A 17,590-nucleotide genomic window follows, 5' to 3' on the forward strand; every position below is an offset into this window, starting at 1 on the left:
ATTGATATTTTGAAGAAATAATTGAAGAACTTTTAAAGTATACACATTTCTCCCTAAACAAAGTTCCATTAAGATTTCATGTGACTCCAAACAAGATTCTAAGCCCCCAACACTGGATAATCTCTAAGCCAGTGGTTTTCAACCTATGGGTTGTAACCCCTTTGGAGGTTGACCGCCCCTTTCATGGGGGTTACTGAGAATCACTGGAAAATATAGATGCTTAAATTACAATTCATAACAGTAGCAAATTCACAGTTCTGAAGCATTAAGAAAAATAATTTAATGGTTAGGGTCACCACACCATGAGGAACTGTACTAAAGGTCGCAGCATCAGGAAGGCTGGGGCCAGGCTTTCCTCTGCCAATATTACCTCAGGTTCCATCCTTTATCGCAAACACTTGAGGAGGAAGATTTGGAGTGGGGCATTTTTTTGTTTAATTTGTCTTGTTATATCTGTTTGATGTCCTTAGATGGGGCCGGGTTTAAGAATGAAATTCCTTTGTTTTGTGCACACCATACCCATGGTGTTCCAATGACCAGTGTTTGACTGCAACTTGTCCCATAAAATGAGGGCTGAAGTTCCCACATGTGACACAGCATCTCAGCACCCAGGAAGTCTTGGGATTTGGAACACTTCAGACTTTAGAAATTTGGATGAGACATGCTCTCTACATGTAACTTAAAACCTCTGCTGAGATATTGGCCAATATCTGAAGTTCCTGCAACTCCCACTGTAAGGCCTTAGGATTGTCAGGTAAACATTTAATTGTTCTTATGAAGAAGATTAGGAATCCCAAAGTGTTTAGTTTTCACTAAACAGGAGTAACATCAGTATTAAAAAAAAACGTAAATGCTGGCCATGTTGCCCTACTGTGAGTATAGCAACCAAAGACAGCACGTTGAGCTTAGGTTTACCTCAGGAGCATAACTGCCAAAAGGTGCGCAGCTTTTGTACTGGAGTGATACTTTACTGAAAATGAACCTGAAACAGGTTAACTACACCAAGTCATCCATCATCAACTTTATTTTTATTACATAAAAGCACAAATATTACCTTTCAACACTCATGCTTTTCCTTTCTCCATCCCTTGAAATGAGAGAGAGAAAAAAGAGGTTTATTTCTATCTCAAAGAAAACTGAGTTACTTTTGGTGAATAAGAGAATTTAAGATACCTGTTTTAACTAACTAATTAGTTCATTTTATGTGTATGGCTGCTTTGCCTGTATGTATGTCTGTGCAGCATGTGTGTTCAGTGCTCACAGACAACAGAAGAGGGCGTTGTCTGAAACTGGAGCCACCACCTGTGAGCTACCATGTGGGTGTGCTAGGAATGGAAAACAAGTCCTCTGAAACAATGGCCAGTGATTTTACCTGCTCAGCTACCTCTCCAGCACATCCTCCCACCCCAACATTCTCTTTAAATACACACACACACACACACACACACACACACACACACACACACATATATTGTAAAACCCACTGAGGGTTTCTTTTAAACCTAAAAATGAAGCTGTCAGTATGACATAAATAGATAAGATACTAATCTGATTTCATGTTCATGGATCAAATCTATAGCTACTGTAGAAAACAAAATTAAAAATAGGTATATACCTTGCTTCTATTAAAGTCTGAATACCAAAATACACAACGTATGAAAATACACAAAATACACAACGTATGAAAATAGGAGGCAGCGGTGCCGCAGGCGTCGGCCACAGCAAACGAGTACTTCCTCCGTAAGTCAGCGTGCTTCGTGCGGGGGCTGGCACACCAACTCCTCTCCTCCAGGTCACTTGGGTCTCCTTCCGCATTTGGTATAGGATGATGACTGAGAATATAAGCCAACTACTTTGACTGAACTCGAGCTACTCTGATAGGGGCCACTGAACTAAAGAAACTGAAGCAACGTGTGCTTTATTCAGTGTCCAAATACTTAATGGATGCACCATGCCTAAACTGTCCCAGGGCAGAGAGAGAAGAATGAACAAAATATACCAGTGCTTGTTTTAAGACAGTTACATCCCAGTGGATATAAACAACGATAGATTAAACACAGGTCCTGAGGAGGTAGCTCAGGCATACGGAGCTTGCCTCATATGACCAAGGCCTTGGGTTTGAGTCCCAACAGTACAAAAACTAAAAATAAAACCAAACTAATCAAGTGGAAGAAAGAAGACCTAATGACAGTGTTCTGTAAAAATAACCCCAGTCCTATGGGAAGCCGAGGCAAGAGGGCCACAGGTTCAAGGCTAGCCCGGGCTAGATAGTAAGTTCAAAATCACCTGGTTAATTTAAGTGAGACTCTATTTCAAAATAATAAGTAAAGAGAGAGGGCATGTAGTTCAATGGTAGAGCACATGCCTAACACATGTGAAGTTCAATAAATCACAAGAACCAAAAAAAAAACCAAGTAAACAAACAAACAAACAAACAACAACAGCAACAAACAAACAAACAACAACAACAGCAACAAAAAGGCAGTGTGTTCAAAAGAAAGAATACCCAGCCTAAAAACCAAAGCAGCACAGGGCAACAGAGAACACAGGCTGGGGCGGGGCTGGGGCGGAGCCACAGGGCCTTGTGGATGAGCTGTACATTTTTCATCTGAAAGCCTTTCTGGCCTCTGTATACCACAGAATAACATCTGCTACATTACATCAAGCTAGATTTGCTTTTAAGTATAATGGGGGAAAAAAGATGACCCTATTTGGATTAAATAAGAAACCAGATCATTTACAGTGTTGTGATTTTATCTTCCATGATGTACACTTGAGATCAAAATCTTTTAGCTGTGACCTCAACAAAACAATGAGCACAGAGAGTTGAGAATGATACTGCCAGCTTTGCTGTCCTGCCTCCTCTCAGACTGACAGGGTCTCGATATGTTTGTAGCCTAGGCTAGCCTCTAATTCATTATCAGACCTTGAAGTTTTTTGAATTAATTTTATTCATATCCTCTTTGATTTTATTGCTGTCCTTTAATTTTAGCACTAGAATATAAAGGAAGCCAGGCATGCTGGTATATGTATCTTATTAATTCCATCATTTAGGCAGGAGTACTGTAACCGGATCTCTCTACACTCTCCCAGATAACCCAACATCATAAGGACTTTTGAAGGTTCACTCACAGGACAGATCATGATGAATGCACTGTCTAGATTTATTTTATGATTGCCATTCTTCTCCCTACCCCATCCCCACCCCTGTTTCTTTTTATTCAACCACAAGAAGCCCAAATGAGCAAGTGCGGAACTAAGTACAGGACTTTTATTTAGGTCCTTCCCCTAAGTCGTGGTGGACATGGTCACCACGGTTTGCACGGTCAGCTCCTTCTGACCTCCGATTCTGGATGACCTTGTTAACCTTGTTAACTGACCTCCAATGACCCCATTCATGGCCTCGCTCTGTCTTTCTTCATCTGTTTCTTTGGCCTTTTTCTCTCTCTCATACTGGTGTGTAGACTCCAGCCAGGCAGGACCTTGTCCAACCCACTGTTACTATTTTCACCAGGGTCAACAGAAGGCAAGCGCTCAGCACTCACTCACACTCCTGAGAACTAAATGGACCGCAGCGAGGGCCTTTAAAGAGTCACTAAACCTTACTTCAGGACTAAACTGGAATATAAGCCACCTGTCTTTTCAACAACCTGAACACCAACCTGTCTCTTACCGTCTGGCAACAGAACGAGACAGGCAGGGGACAGAAGTAACCATCATTCCTCTTGCCCATCTTCCTCACTGCTAAAGCCCATGCCTACGAGTGAGACATTATCTCCTTTTTCCCACAGGCAAGCTAATAACCTTAGCTAAGACAGAGGCTAAATTAAAGCAGTCAAAGTGAATTTAAAAATCATTTTGAAATCCCCTTTATCTCAAAGGTTCAAACTGACATTGGTAAATGATAATGGAAACAACAAAAGGCTGAATAACTCTGTACAGATACCTTGCCAGGTCTGTTGAACCTAGACCCAGCGCGATGTGAAGAAAATAATGCCAAGAGGTTTCAGAGAAAAGGAGAGACAGCAACGCTCTCTGTTGGTAGAGTTCTGTGCAAGTAACAATCCCGAGAGCCATTAACATTTTCTCTGTAACTTTTCCTATCCCAGAAACCTAGAAAAGAATCCATAGTTAGCAAAATTGAGTGCAGTATAGCACAGATGAGCAAATATTTATGATTTAGTGCTTGCATGTGTGCATGTCTGAAGGGGGATGTTGTTGGTGCTCAGGCTTGAACTCAGAGTCTTGAACACGCTACGGCATTCCCAGGGGAGAGACTGTATGTAATCTTCTGTCACTAACAAATGGTGTGAATGATAGTGTTTTCACATGTCATACAAGAAAACAGGTACTATTTTTGGTCACACAGCCTAATTTGATAGAATTTTTTTAAAGGCATTTTAAAAAAGACTTCTGTGGTCGTACAAATTTTTGGAAATAGTAGAGCAAACAAATAAAACTTTTTAGTATAATATTTATGTGTGCTCATATCAACAATCCAAGGGGATATAGGATTTTGTTTTTGACAAAATTAATCCAAAGTATGCCACCATCTCTAAAATGATAAAACTTTATATTTCTTAACATTTCAACTGTATACTACATGATAGTCTAGAACCTGTTCAAAATAACAGACAACATTGAATCTGTATAAGGTACCACTCAATGTTCAAGGAAAAGGCGATAGAAAAGACCACAGTATTAATGATTCCTGCATGCTATATACATACAGTAGTTTTTTTCTAAGGTATAAATAGGTGTTCCATTTTTTAAAGTTCTAGGTTCAAATATTGGGTGAATTAAAATATTGGTGATATTCTAAAATCTCATTTAAAAATCATTACTTATTCAGTAATAATTTAAAAATCCTTAATTACAAAAGTAAAGAAGACATAGGATACAAAAATTCTGAAGCTATAAATAATAAAATATGCCATTTCTGGAACCTAGTGTGAAAAATTTATCATTTTAGAGATGGTAAAGTACTTTGGTTCAATTCTGCCAAAACCGAAATTCTAACTCCCTTTGGAGTTCACACCCACTCATCCGGCAGCGACTGGACTGGAGGGTGAGACAGAAGAGGTAAGGCTGCAGGCGCTCCTGCAAGGGCTCCTTTATGTCCTCTCTCCTATGGAGGATGAACTAAAGTCTGCCACCTCTTGCTTACCCTCTGCTCTCCCGCAGCAGAGCTTCCTAAACACTGCTTTCAGGGTCTACAGGAAGTTTCAAGTGCACATCCAACCCCAAGCAAAGTGTTCACATGCTACCTATGGTTTCACAGCTCTTCAGCAACGACAGTTACGATCAGCCAGTGGTTCTCGACCTTCCTAATGGTGTGACCCTTTAAAACAGCTCCATATGCCGTGGTGAACCCCAAACATACGCTACTTTTATGACTCATAAATATGTGATATGCAGGCTATCTGTTCTGTGACTCCCAAAGGGGTTGAGAACCGCTGGGACTCTAGCTCCTCTGTAGAATTCGGAATATACACACAAATGATAGCCTTTCTACACGACTTTACCTTTCTAATAGGCAGGTCCTTGATGAAGTCCATCACCGCGCTCCTGCTGGGAAGGATCTGGTACTGTCCGTTTGGCTTATTCTTATCACTGCACACTTTTGCTAACATTGTATTGGGGGCGATGCCTTAAAAAGAAGAGCACTCCACTCACTCCAAAAAGCAGCTACACAGAGTTAATTATGTGACAAGGACATGCAAATGCTCGGGAATGACACTTAAACTGACAATCTCCCCAGGGCTTTTTGAGGTTTAGGGAAAGGGAATAGATTAGCTATGGCAGCAGGTGACTTGAGAAATAGTTCAACCCTCACATCTTAGAATCCAGGAGTAACTTCTGAACCAAGTAATATGAAGTATCATTACTTATGACTGTCCTAGGAATAAAGAATTATTTTAGCTGATTCTTATTTACTTCTCAGAAAAGGTCTAGAATATAGTTTATGGTAGATGCTTAATTTTTAAAGTTTTTCAAGTACTCTGACTTATATTAAAAGCAACAACAATATAAAACCTTTAATCTTTAATGCTACAAAACAAACGACCACACCTGATGTTTTACAGTTCTAGGAGTCTTATCAAGTCAATTTACAGCAGGTGGATCTAAATACATTCATTCATTAATAGCTTATTTTGGTTTTTATAGATATTTTCTTAAAGCTGATTATGCTTTGCAATAAAAAAAAACCACTAATCCAATCACACATGTCTTTAAGATCATGCAGAGGCTTTGTGACAAATGGTGCGACCATTATCAGCCCCTATGCTAAGACTCCCGAGATGCCCCTAGGGGTTGTGGATACACGTAAACTGGGGGACTCTGTTGGCTTTCTTTCCTTTTTAAAAGTTTTCTTTTTTCTTTTTTTTTCTTCTTCACCAGATGGTCTTAGGTTGCTACAAGTTGATCTTTTTCTTGGTTGAAGCGAGGGGAGGTTCACCAACCTGTATTTATGCTAGGCTGTCTCCTCCAAAGCCATCTAGGGCAAGTGCCAATCAAATATGCTGTGCAAATCCAACGAAAATATATTTTGCACTTAAGGATCACTATTCTAGACCTGTGATAGCTTTTGTGCTTGATTACAGCTTACCTGGAGGTTTAGCTGGCCTCAGTAGGTTCAAGTTACTAGCAGCCAAATCCAATGTCATCATCGCTGTACAATGAGCAACAGCTAGTGTTAATATCCCTTTAAATAAATACCTGCGCTGGCTGTCAGCGTTGTTTTTTGTTCAATTCTGAAGCGAATTTCCTTTACCACTTCCTCAGCTGATGTTCCAAAAACAACTGAATTTTGGGCTATTTGAGGATTGTTTTGTTCTTCAGAGTTCAGTTGGAAAGGACTTCCTTGGGGTTGCAAATCAGGAGGACTATCTTCAAAAAGCAGCGGGGAGATGGACCGCTCATACTCAGTCAGCTCGTTAGCTTCCTGTCTGGGTGTGTCTGGATCACAAACAGGAACGGCAAGGCAACTTCATTTTAAGGAACACACACGTCTTAAGCTAGGTTTCGCTCCATCTTTTCATTTTCTCAATGCTCCTCCTGCATGTCCCAATCCAATGTGCAATTACTTTTTTTCTCTCTCCCCCTCTTCTCACCTTTCTGTGTGTGCACACTTGTCTGTCGGTTGAGACAGTCTATTAGCCCACACTGGCCTCAGTCCACCATGGAGCCCACACTGGCCTCAGTCCACCATGGAGCCCACACTGGCCTCAGTCCACCATGGAGCCCACACTGGCCCACACTGGCCTTGAACTCCTGATGGTGGTTGCCCAGGCCTTGTACGCGTGGGATTACAGGCACCAGTGCCCACCTTCCCCTACCACTGAGAACAAGCAGTTCAGCTTTCTCCCTGGGAAACATGATAAGAAACGCTATCATTTATTTTTTTGTAGCTATTTAATAAAGACAATGCGGTCTGGCTTTCCTTAAAAAGAGCAGCATCCATTTCTTTAGTGTATGTTTTAAAGGAAATATTTTAGTTAAAACTCATTAACTTACAACATCTATTGTGTTTTATTTAAGAAAGGAAATATTTTTCACTTTATTTTTCTATAAGGACAAAAAGAACAAAAAGAACCTTCTTAAGTTAGATTAGGAATGAGGAGGAAAGGCATTAAACAGTAGGAATAATTACAACCAAAATTACACTTTGCTTTGGAAGAGGAAAAAAAAAAAACCTCCTTATTCATAGAAGAAACTTCAAAAATATTAAAATATTCTGAAATGTTTCTTTTCAAATGTTGATTCCACTTTTAACTTGTTTGTTAACAAAATATTACTTTCATTGAGCTTGCCTTTGCTATAAATGAAATTACTTCTGAAAGCAGAACTTTTTTTTAATTAGATATTTTCTTCATTTACATTTCAAATGCTATCCTCACAAGCCCCCTATACCCTCCCCCAACCCATCCACTACCGCTTCCTGGCCCTGGCATTCCTCTGTACTGGGGCATATGATCTTCGAAAGACCAAGGGGCCTCTTCTCCCATTGATGCCCAACTAGGCCATCCTCTGCTACATATGCACTAGAGACAAGAGCTCGGGGGAGGGGGGGTACTGGTTAGTTCATAATGTTGTTCCACCTATAGGGCTGCAGATCCCTTCAGCTCCTTGGGTACTTTCTCTAGCTCCTCCATTGGGGGCCCTGTGTTCCATCTAATAGCTGACTGTGAGCATCCACTTCTGTATTTGCAAGGTACTGGCATAGCCTCACAAGAGAGAGCTAAATCAGGGTCCTTTCAGCAAAATGAAAGCAGAACTTCTTTACATAAATTCTTAGAGTCTGATCCAACTAATGAAGGCCCAGATTTAAAGCAGAAAGTGTAATCATTAACACACTGGAGAGTGGTACTGTTAGGACGTAGAGGAGTTGGGCACACTGGTGTGTGCCTGGGATCCCAAGACCCAGTACATGGGAGGGTGAGACAGGAGGATGACAATACCAAAAATAGTCACATGAATAATTCCACTAAAAACTGTTCTCTAAGCTTAATATAAGATAAAAACAATTTAAATATATTTATAGGATTAACAACAGTTTTCTGATCCCATATCATAACACATATATTTCCCAAATCAAGGTAAATACAGAAGCAACAATTATATTCTTTTTTATTTTTTTTTAAAGCTAGGTTATCCTCACATTAACTATGCAGCCTGTCCAGGTTGGTCTTGAACACCAAATTCTATTGCTTCAGCCTTCAGAGTGCTGAGATTATAGGTATAGGAGCTTAATTTTCTTAAATTAAATTTCCAGACACAGTTGAAGGTATTTTCCTTGAAAAATGACCTTGGTCTTTAGAAAATGTTTAAAGAAGGCTGGGTGGTGGCACACATCTTTAAGCCCAACCCTGGGGAAGCAGAGGCAGTCAGGTTTCTGTGAGTTCCAGGACAGCCAGAGCTCTTTTTAAAAGGAAGAAAGAAAGAGAGAAAGAAAAGAGAGAAAGAAAGAAAGAAAGAAAGAAAGAAAGAAAGAATAAAGAAAGAGAAGGAAGGAAGTAAGGAAGGAAGGAAGAAAGAAAGAGAGAGAGGGAGAGAGAAAAATGTTTACAGATATGTAAATAATATAACAGTATACTTGATTAGTTGCAATCTTTAATTATGGTGTATGAGTTGCTTTACAGATAGAAACCTCAACTCTGAATCTGCAGGCCACACACAGTACAACCTGTTCTCACCACATCTGTGCTTCAGGCCATTTCCATGTTCACATTCTGATTTTTAAACTTTAGGGCAACTTGGGAGGAGTAAGAGGATGGGACAGCTGACATGAGGGCTACCCAGACGCCCTTTCTTCCAGTCGGCTGCACAGAAGTCAAGGTAAAGGGCTACAGACAGAATGCAGGCCAGTCTATCATCCTGACCCGGCTCCTGAGCCCCCTTCGGAGTTGTGTCTCGCCCTGGCGCCCTCTACTCCCGGAAGCCAAGATGCTGCCTCTGGTGCATCGTCAGAGCTGCTGCAGCAACACAGCATCTTTTCAACCCCAGCTGTACTTGACCTCTGTGTGGCCTGGCTGTGTAACCGGCTGCTGAATGAAACTCCTTCACACTCTCCCTGACTGAAGCAAGCAGAGCAACAGAGCCAGACTAGAGTGCTCCATGTGGACCGCAAGCACTCAAGTGCTAGCGTTCGAATCTCCAACACAGCACAACACTTGCCAGCTAGATTTGTATGGCAAAGCAGACATAAAACAATGCTTAATATTCTATTTGCAAATAAGGACAATAGTTCACTACCTATTTCTAGAGACAAAGAATCTTGAAAGATCCACCAATCACCTGCCCACTTGCAAACCCCGAAAATACAAGGTTTGCTGTTCGTAAGAATGCAGCCCATAGGGAATTATGTGTAAAAAACAAAAGTTAAATCATTTCATTTGCTTAAGAATATGAAACAGATGAAGTGAACACCGGGCAAATGAGCAACCTTGCTGTGACATCACCTCACCATCGCCAGCTTGGACACTGAAAGGAGCACTGGCAGAGAGGAAGTCACTCACCTTAAGCCTAAAGCAGTTTTTAAACACAAGGCAAGAGTAGCCATTGAGGGGGTGCTTAAAATCAATCAGTAATTTCCTCTCCACTGCTCTCAAAAACACTAAGAAACTAACAGAATAGGCTTTTACATTTTTACTTTTCTACTTTTTACCTCTCATGCCCAAACAATAAGGTTATGCCAAAAGGGCAAAGGTCTTTCTGCTGTTGTTCCAAGCTTCTGTGTTTAGAAGCTACTATTCTTTTTTTGATGTTTCCATCAAAGAAAAAAGAAAGACCTAGGAAATAAGATAATGAGGCTTTGATTTGGTGTCTGTATTAAACTTGTTGCAAACAAGGGGAGCTCCTAACCGTGTGAGTCTTAGAATTTGATGCTGCTGGGTGTGGTGGCGCAAGCCTTTAATCTCAGAGTTTGAGGCCAGCCTGGTCTACACAGTGAGTTTCAGGACAGGTAGGGCTCAAGGCTATGTAGGAAAACCCAGTCTCAAAAAATCAAATCAAAACAAAAGAAAACCAAAAACAAAAGCCAAAAACAAAACAAAACAAAACAAAAAAAAAACAAAAAAAAAGGGAAAAATATTCGATTCCACCACACCCCGACCATTTTTGCTCAAGGAGGTTACTAGCCTGCTTGCCCACCACTGACTAGCCCCTCTGATGCTGTGAAGACGTTACACACATGAAATGTGGCTGCGGTTTGTGAGTGAGTCCTTTTGGGTCACCTTTTCAGCTGGGTGAACTTTGTTCATGCATTTGAGACAGGTCAGACATTTGAAGTACTAGCCCTTTTGGCAAAGGGACTGGAGGCAGAATGTGTAACATCCGAATGTTTCACGGTATCACTTTGGATAAATAATACAAATCTATGGAGTGAGTCCCGAATCCTCTAGTTGTGTAGAAGAATCATGAGGCTCTGTGGAGATGCCTTAGCGGGTAAAGCGCTTGCCACGCAAGCTTGAGGACCCGAGTTCAGATCTACAATGCCAGCATAAAAGCTAGGTATAGCGGGGCCTCCGAAGTAAAGGGCGATGGGAGGGACAATGACAACAGCAGATCCCCAGAGACCTTGCCTCAGAAGAGAGTGACAGAAGACATCCAGGTGTACCGCTGCCCCTCCCCCACGTGGCACAGCAAGGTCTATGGTGAAGGAGAGAGAGGAGTTTATGGATGTCTGCAGGGTTGGAAACAGCCACACTGTCGTCTTAGAACTAGATTATAGGAAACCCGGGAACAAAGGACAACGAAATCACCAAGGGTTTTGGTGTGTTTGGGGCTAATCTTTTTAAAAGTCTGATTCCTATCAACAATAACAACAAAAGCCACTTTAAACAGAGAGCTTCCTTTACTTCAATGTAATCTAAATGCTTTGATATTAAGAAAATAACTGTTTGGCAAACAGTCTGAAGAAGCTTGTAATTTCCTAAGATCTGGAGATTTAACACTTTCATCTCATTTTAAGAGATTGCATAGATCTAATTTTTAAAACCCCATTGGTATATTTTAAGTTTCTGATTTTTCATTTTTACAAAGATGAATCTAATCTTATTATATGAGTTAACTGGGTATATTCCAAGAGCTGCTTTCTGTTAGTTGGTAGTTGGTACTTTTAAGACATTGCTTACCGATTTTTAAGTAGTTTCCCATCTTGATGAAGTATCTTCTTTTGTCCTCAGGCCAATCTTGCCTTTCCTGCAAGTGCTGTGTTATATTCAAGTAGGCTTCGTCCAGACTCATGGCCATAAAATTGGGATCATATTCAGCAAGTATCTCCTTAACCTTCGAAAAGAACAACAAAAAGTTTAAATTTTGCTGCCACAGCAAAACCTCCTGTCTTATATATCTGAAAAGAAGCACGAATATTCTTACTTTGCAACTATGTTAATGATCCTGCAATCAATAGCTCACGGATTTAAGGAATAAATAATTTACTACCAGTGGATATTTGTCAAATTCTCTTTTGCATTAAAATAGATCACAAAAGCAGAAGACCATGAAATAGCTTCATCTGAGGCAACCTGAACCCAGCAAGCCAAATAAATCTCAGGCATTATTCTGGTAGGAACAGAAAGAAATGACTGCGGTTTAAAGTCGCAGTCAGAAGGAGTGGGCAGGACAGTGCTCTCTCTCATTTCATTTGTGAAGATGCTTGTTCATTTTAAATAGGAATGTAAAGTTCTACCATATTTTAGAGAACAGTACATTTCAGTTAATTATAATAATATGAACAATACTCAATAGAAAATAAAGATACAATTTACAGTAATCTGGACTGGGAAAGATGATAAGTCTACAAAATAAATGCATGCTCACATTAAATTATAGGTGAATTTAGACATTGTGACATGAAAGATATACACACTGATTAGAATCACAGCTAAGACAATTCAGAAACGCCCTTCATACGGAATAGCGTTATCACACGAAAGCGTGGAGGAGTGTTTTTGCTGTTTGTCTTAACTATCAAAGAATTAGTGGAAACAAGAGGAAATAGTTGCCAAAATAACCTACACCATAGAAAAGGTCTTTGCTGAATTGTTCTTCATCAACATTTAACAGCGGTCACATCAGTTGCAAACTTTTTGTTTTATGTATCTTACCACAATCTATCGTACCCCAATCATGAACAGCTGAGGGGAATGTAGGGAAATGGTGATGGGAACCAGCACCCGCGTATTCAGTGCTTGCATAGCTTTGTTCTGTTAGAGGAAGGCTCTCTGTAACAGATGCCAACACTATCTTTTAATGAACGTGACATCCTGGAAAGTCTGTGCCTGCCGGCCCCTGAGACTGAATGAGAGCTGCTCCCTGGAGGCAAAGCTCAGAACCTATCACTCCCTGTGCACGGCACGGGGCACTGCCACAAGAACTAAAAGAGCCCACTCCCGGAACCGCCAAGCACTTAGCTCTGAGAACAGAAAAGCTATCCTAACGCTCGGACAAGACACAAACGGCCAGAAACATTAATGTATCAATACTGCATTCACACGGAAAACTCATCTGGTATATCAACTAGATAGACATTGCTCAAATTTGAAGATTTTTTTTTTTTATCTAACTTACATAAATAACCAGATGACAGACAATTAACACCCGTGGTCATACCGTCAGAAATTTTACTGTGTAGGATTCGAGATCTTTCTTACAAAGTCTTTATAACATTTTTTTAAATTACCAAAGCCAGTACTTAATAGTGTATTTATTTTAACTATGAATACAGAAAAAATAACTATCAAAGGCACGTTCCCTTTCCCTACCACTTTTTCAAAAGTAGGCACAAAGCAACTGATTTAACAGACTGTGTCGAATGAATACATCTGTTTTAATATAGGGATGATATTTCTAGGGAGAATGAGGTAGAACAAAAATAAACTAATTTAAAGCTCCCTTGCATGTCTGAATGGTAGTGAGTACCATGCCAGGGCTACAGAGCAATTCAGAGCACACACTGTTCTTTCAGAGGTCTAGAGTTCAGCTCCCGGCCCCTGGCTCAGGTGTCTCACACCTCTGGATCTAACTCTAGGAAGTCTACTGACATCATAGACATCTGCACACACTTGCCTACCACAAACAGGCACAAATATACATGTGGAATTAAAATAAATAAAAACATATCTTTGTAATAAGAGGAGGCCTCCTCCTCCTCCTCCTTTCCTTTTTTCTCATATAGCTCAGGCTGGCCTCAAAATGACTAAGTAGCCTAAGCTGGCCTCCACAGTGCAGGAATTACAGGTCATGTTCAGACAGTAGTCCATGGCCATTTTCATTATATAATAGCAGTCTAAAAGGATGCACACTTGATTTTGACTCAAAAGTCCCCACACTGTATGACAGGTCAGTTTTAATGAAAATAGAAGAATAACTTTTCACATAGACAGCTCAGAATTTTACTAAGTAAACACATCTCTGTACTTCACTGTTTTCAAAATGAGGGAGCATCCCTTTCCTTAAAGTCTACTTGGCATTCCATGGTCAAGTAGCTGGGAAGGATTATGAAGTAAGCAAAGCAACTAATCAAACTAAGTGCATTTTGTTACTGTGTAGAAGCAGAGAGACAGGTTTGGGGACCCATGCCTGCAACCCTAGCACTCAAGAGTTTAAGGTTAGCCTGAGCTACACAGTGAGTATCAGGCCAGCCTGGAACAAAACAAATAAACAAACAACAACAAAATAATAATAAAAAATTTATTTAGAATAAATTGAAGTTATTAATGATGAAATATATAGGCTCTCTATATTAGAAATATTAGATTGTTCTAGAAGAATTTTATACATGGAGAAAAATATTGAAAATTTACTTTATGCTATAATTATTAAGGCTACTCAAAGTTTTGAAAGATTGTAGGGATTTGACAGATTGAGAGTAGATTAAAAATACATGGAAGGCAAAGGGTTGGGAAACACAATGGCGTGTTCTGCATCCTGTACACAGCTCGCCATTCACTACAGGTGAGACCAACAGGAAACACAATGGCATGTTTTGCATCCTGTACACAGCACCATTCACTATAGGTGAGACCAAACCTTGACAGGCTAAGGCATCTGGAGTTGCCCAGGTGACAGGAAGGCAGTGACAGGGCTTGGGGTGACAGGACTTGGGATGAGACACCCACTTACCTCCTTACTCACAGCTCTATATTTGTCAAAGTTTGGGGGCACTATAATAAGTTGTGGGCAGAGCCTCTTAGCAATAAATCCTGGCATGGCTGCACGGACACCAAACCTCCTTGCATGGTAATTCGAAGTAGCCTGAAAGAAAATGGACCGCATAGGGAAAAATAAACATCCCTAAATGGACATATCGATCAGTGCATTCATAAGAAACACATTACTGCTGTGCATTTTCAATTCAAGGGCATTTCTTTTATAAGCCACTGTCTTGAACCACATCTTGACTTTCTTAAAAACCGTGACCCTGTCTCACTGTTACTTCTGAATTTATAGCATGATACCAGGTAATAAGCAGGACAATGAAAAATTCTTCAAAGTGGATGTGGTGGTGGATATCTGTCATTCCAGCAATTAGGAGTCTAAGGCAGGAGAGCTACTTTGAGGTTCAAGGTCATCCAATTCTATACAGCAAATAATGGCTTTAAATAATTTAAAAAATATTTCCAGTAATTAAGCTTCAATATATACATATAACATACATATATAACATATACTATATATACATTTTATATAATATATATTATACACACACACACACATATATATATGTTGTAACCCTAATACATGTGTAATATAATATATTTAATCCTGGATGATAGTGGGACCAATATGAAACTAATAGTAAATAAAATAGAACAGTTATAAAGTAATAAGAGAATATCAACAGTATACATATTATGTAAAGTAATATGCATAGAAAGCATCAGTATAATGTAAAAAGAGCATGTTTGCTTAAACTATTTGGGACCAGAAGTATATCATATTTAAGTTTTTATATTTGAGGATATTAAATAGGGTTTTTTCAGTCAACCTTCCCTGACTGAGAAGTCTGAAATCAAAAATGTCTCAAAATCCAAAACCGTTTTGTGCTTGTGTACATATATGTACATGTGTTTATGTGTATCCATGTGCATGCAGGTGAAGGCCCCAAATCCAACATTTCTAGAAATGTATTTCATATGTTTTAGATTAGAGATGCTCAGCCAGTAGTATACATTTGCCCTATCAAGAATTTTTCTTTTTATCAGAACAAAAAATTAAAGGCCTAGATCTGATCAGAAATATTATGTCTCTAAAATGAAATGCTTAAAAATTTTTTTAAAACTTCAAAATTGAGTTTTATTTTTTTAAAGGCTTGATTTTTTTTTTTTCAAAAACACTTTGGCTAGGACACGATGCTAAAAAGTCAGAGAATGAAAACACGAGAGTATTTAGTAAATCCTGTCATGACAGTGTTTGCCAGTGGTCCGGGTCAAGGGCAGGACCCTAATACCATCTACAGCCAAGTTTAATACTGAATGGGGCCTTTATCTGGAAACTAAGTGAGTGCTAGAGAAATGCAGGCCACGGCTATCACATGAAGGAATTATTTCAGAAAAAAAATCAGATTTCCTTTAATCATTAAAAAGCCATTACAAAAATCTTGACAGTACTCCAAAACTGTCCCAACCCCTGCTCTGTGCTCTGGAAGAGAGAGTGCAGGTGACACTAGAGAGGCCAAGCAAGGCTTTAAAATCAAAAAAGTAAATCTTGAGGCCACCGAGACTGTTCAGTGCTTCAGAGTAAGAACTGGCTGCTCATGCAGAGAATCTCGGTTCAATTCCCACACCCTGAACCCACACCGTGGCCCACAACCATGGTTACTCCAGTGCTCTCTTCTGGCTTCTGGAGCCACCAGGTGCGTGTGTTCAGTAGTACAGACATACGCACAGACAAAACTCTCATATACATAAAGTAACAACTTATTAACTCTAAGTAAATCTTATGAAACTGATATGAAGCTAGATCTGATGAAGAACTAACATTTTACAAGATGAGTCCCTCACATCTTGGGTTTGTAGTACATTGAAAACAGTAGCTGCAATACTTTAACACTTAACTCTTATCAGAAGGTACAGTGTAGTTCCTGCCCAGCGACTTAAACTACAGGAAGGAGCAGGAGATGATGCTGTGGGTCCTGCAGCCTCAGTCTAAAGGAAGAGCTTGCGGCTTCCCCTTTGGATGTTTACAGCTCTGCAACTACTCTAGAGTACTCGAGCATGTTAAAAGGGCAAATTACAGCACTTAGTGTCGGGCATCACATAGAGACAAGGAAGTGTGAGGCGGAGGCCATTCTAATCACCACTGTGGAAGTGCTAGACCCGAGTGAATCCATCTTGGATTTCTCATGTCCCAGATCCCAAAAGGCACAGAGTCAACTCATCCCTACTGATCTTCGTATAAACTGAAGAATTAGGAGGAAAAACAGAGTTGTCTGTGGAAAAAGAAGAGATTGCTTCTGCAGCCCTGGATGCTGCTGTGGGGAAGAAGTGCTGGTTCTCAGTATCAACTCAGAAAGTGAAGAAAACCCACCAAAGTCGCCAAAGCATCCTCCGAGCAGCAGCTGGAAGCGTCTAACACGTAGCACCACGGTTAATGTGCAGATCAGCTTTTTATGAGTTTACTAAACAAGAACAATTAGCTTCAACTCTCTTCAGAAGGGAAAACTATTAGTTCAGCACACAAAAATAACAATTTTGTACTTGAAGTTTTAATTTTTAGGTTGGGAAGAAAATAAGTGAGGTTTTCAAAAGCCCCCAGTTTAGCTCAAACACAGCTACAGAACGTATGAGTGTTAAGTACACACATATACAGGTATGCATTATTGCTTTTCCCTCCAGATTCCATTGGTGGTTTATAGGAAAGGGAATACATTTCAGCAAGTATTGCTTTAGCTAGCTGCCTGCGTGCTCATGATGGATTACAGATACATAATAGAGTAATTGTAGGATGTAGGTTATAGCTATCTAAGGCATTGGAAGGAGTCTGCAATAGGGAGCAACTCTCTTGTTTTTCCAGTGTTTCTGTGATACAAATACCTATCTACCCCAGCTGCTGCTTTCAGACAGATGTGCATTCCTGAGTGCTA

The 17,590-nt window shown here is 40.0% G+C and overlaps 1 protein-coding gene across 12 annotated transcripts in view; it reads right to left on the bottom strand.

Moving 5' to 3' along the window:
• Positions 1–17,590, bottom strand: part of Polk (polymerase (DNA directed), kappa) — a 61,893-nt gene that overhangs the window by 9,196 nt on the left and 35,107 nt on the right. For 5 of the 12 annotated variants that reach the window (NR_144622.1, XR_001780788.2, NM_012048.3 and 2 more), the window contains 6 exons: positions 14,629–14,760; positions 11,637–11,790; positions 6,721–6,960; positions 5,526–5,650; positions 3,947–4,113; positions 1,055–1,087 (listed from right to left, as the gene is read on the bottom strand). Coding sequence is in view for 7 of the 12 variants with exons in the window: in NM_012048.3 (NP_036178.1) it covers positions 1,055–1,087; positions 3,947–4,113; positions 5,526–5,650; positions 6,721–6,960; positions 11,637–11,790; positions 14,629–14,760 (851 nt within the window). In the remaining 5 variants the exon portion in view is untranslated. Of the gene's footprint in view, positions 1–1,054; positions 1,088–3,946; positions 4,114–5,525; positions 5,651–6,610; positions 6,674–6,720; positions 6,961–11,636; positions 11,791–14,628; positions 14,761–17,590 lie in introns of all 12 variants that reach the window. The other 7 variants (NR_144623.1, NM_001347606.1, NM_001347603.1 and 4 more) reach the window with 4 other exon arrangements.

Source organism: Mus musculus, chromosome 13 (assembly GCF_000001635.26).
Source record: "Mus musculus strain C57BL/6J chromosome 13, GRCm38.p6 C57BL/6J".
Classification (NCBI taxonomy): domain Eukaryota; kingdom Metazoa; phylum Chordata; class Mammalia; order Rodentia; family Muridae; genus Mus; species Mus musculus.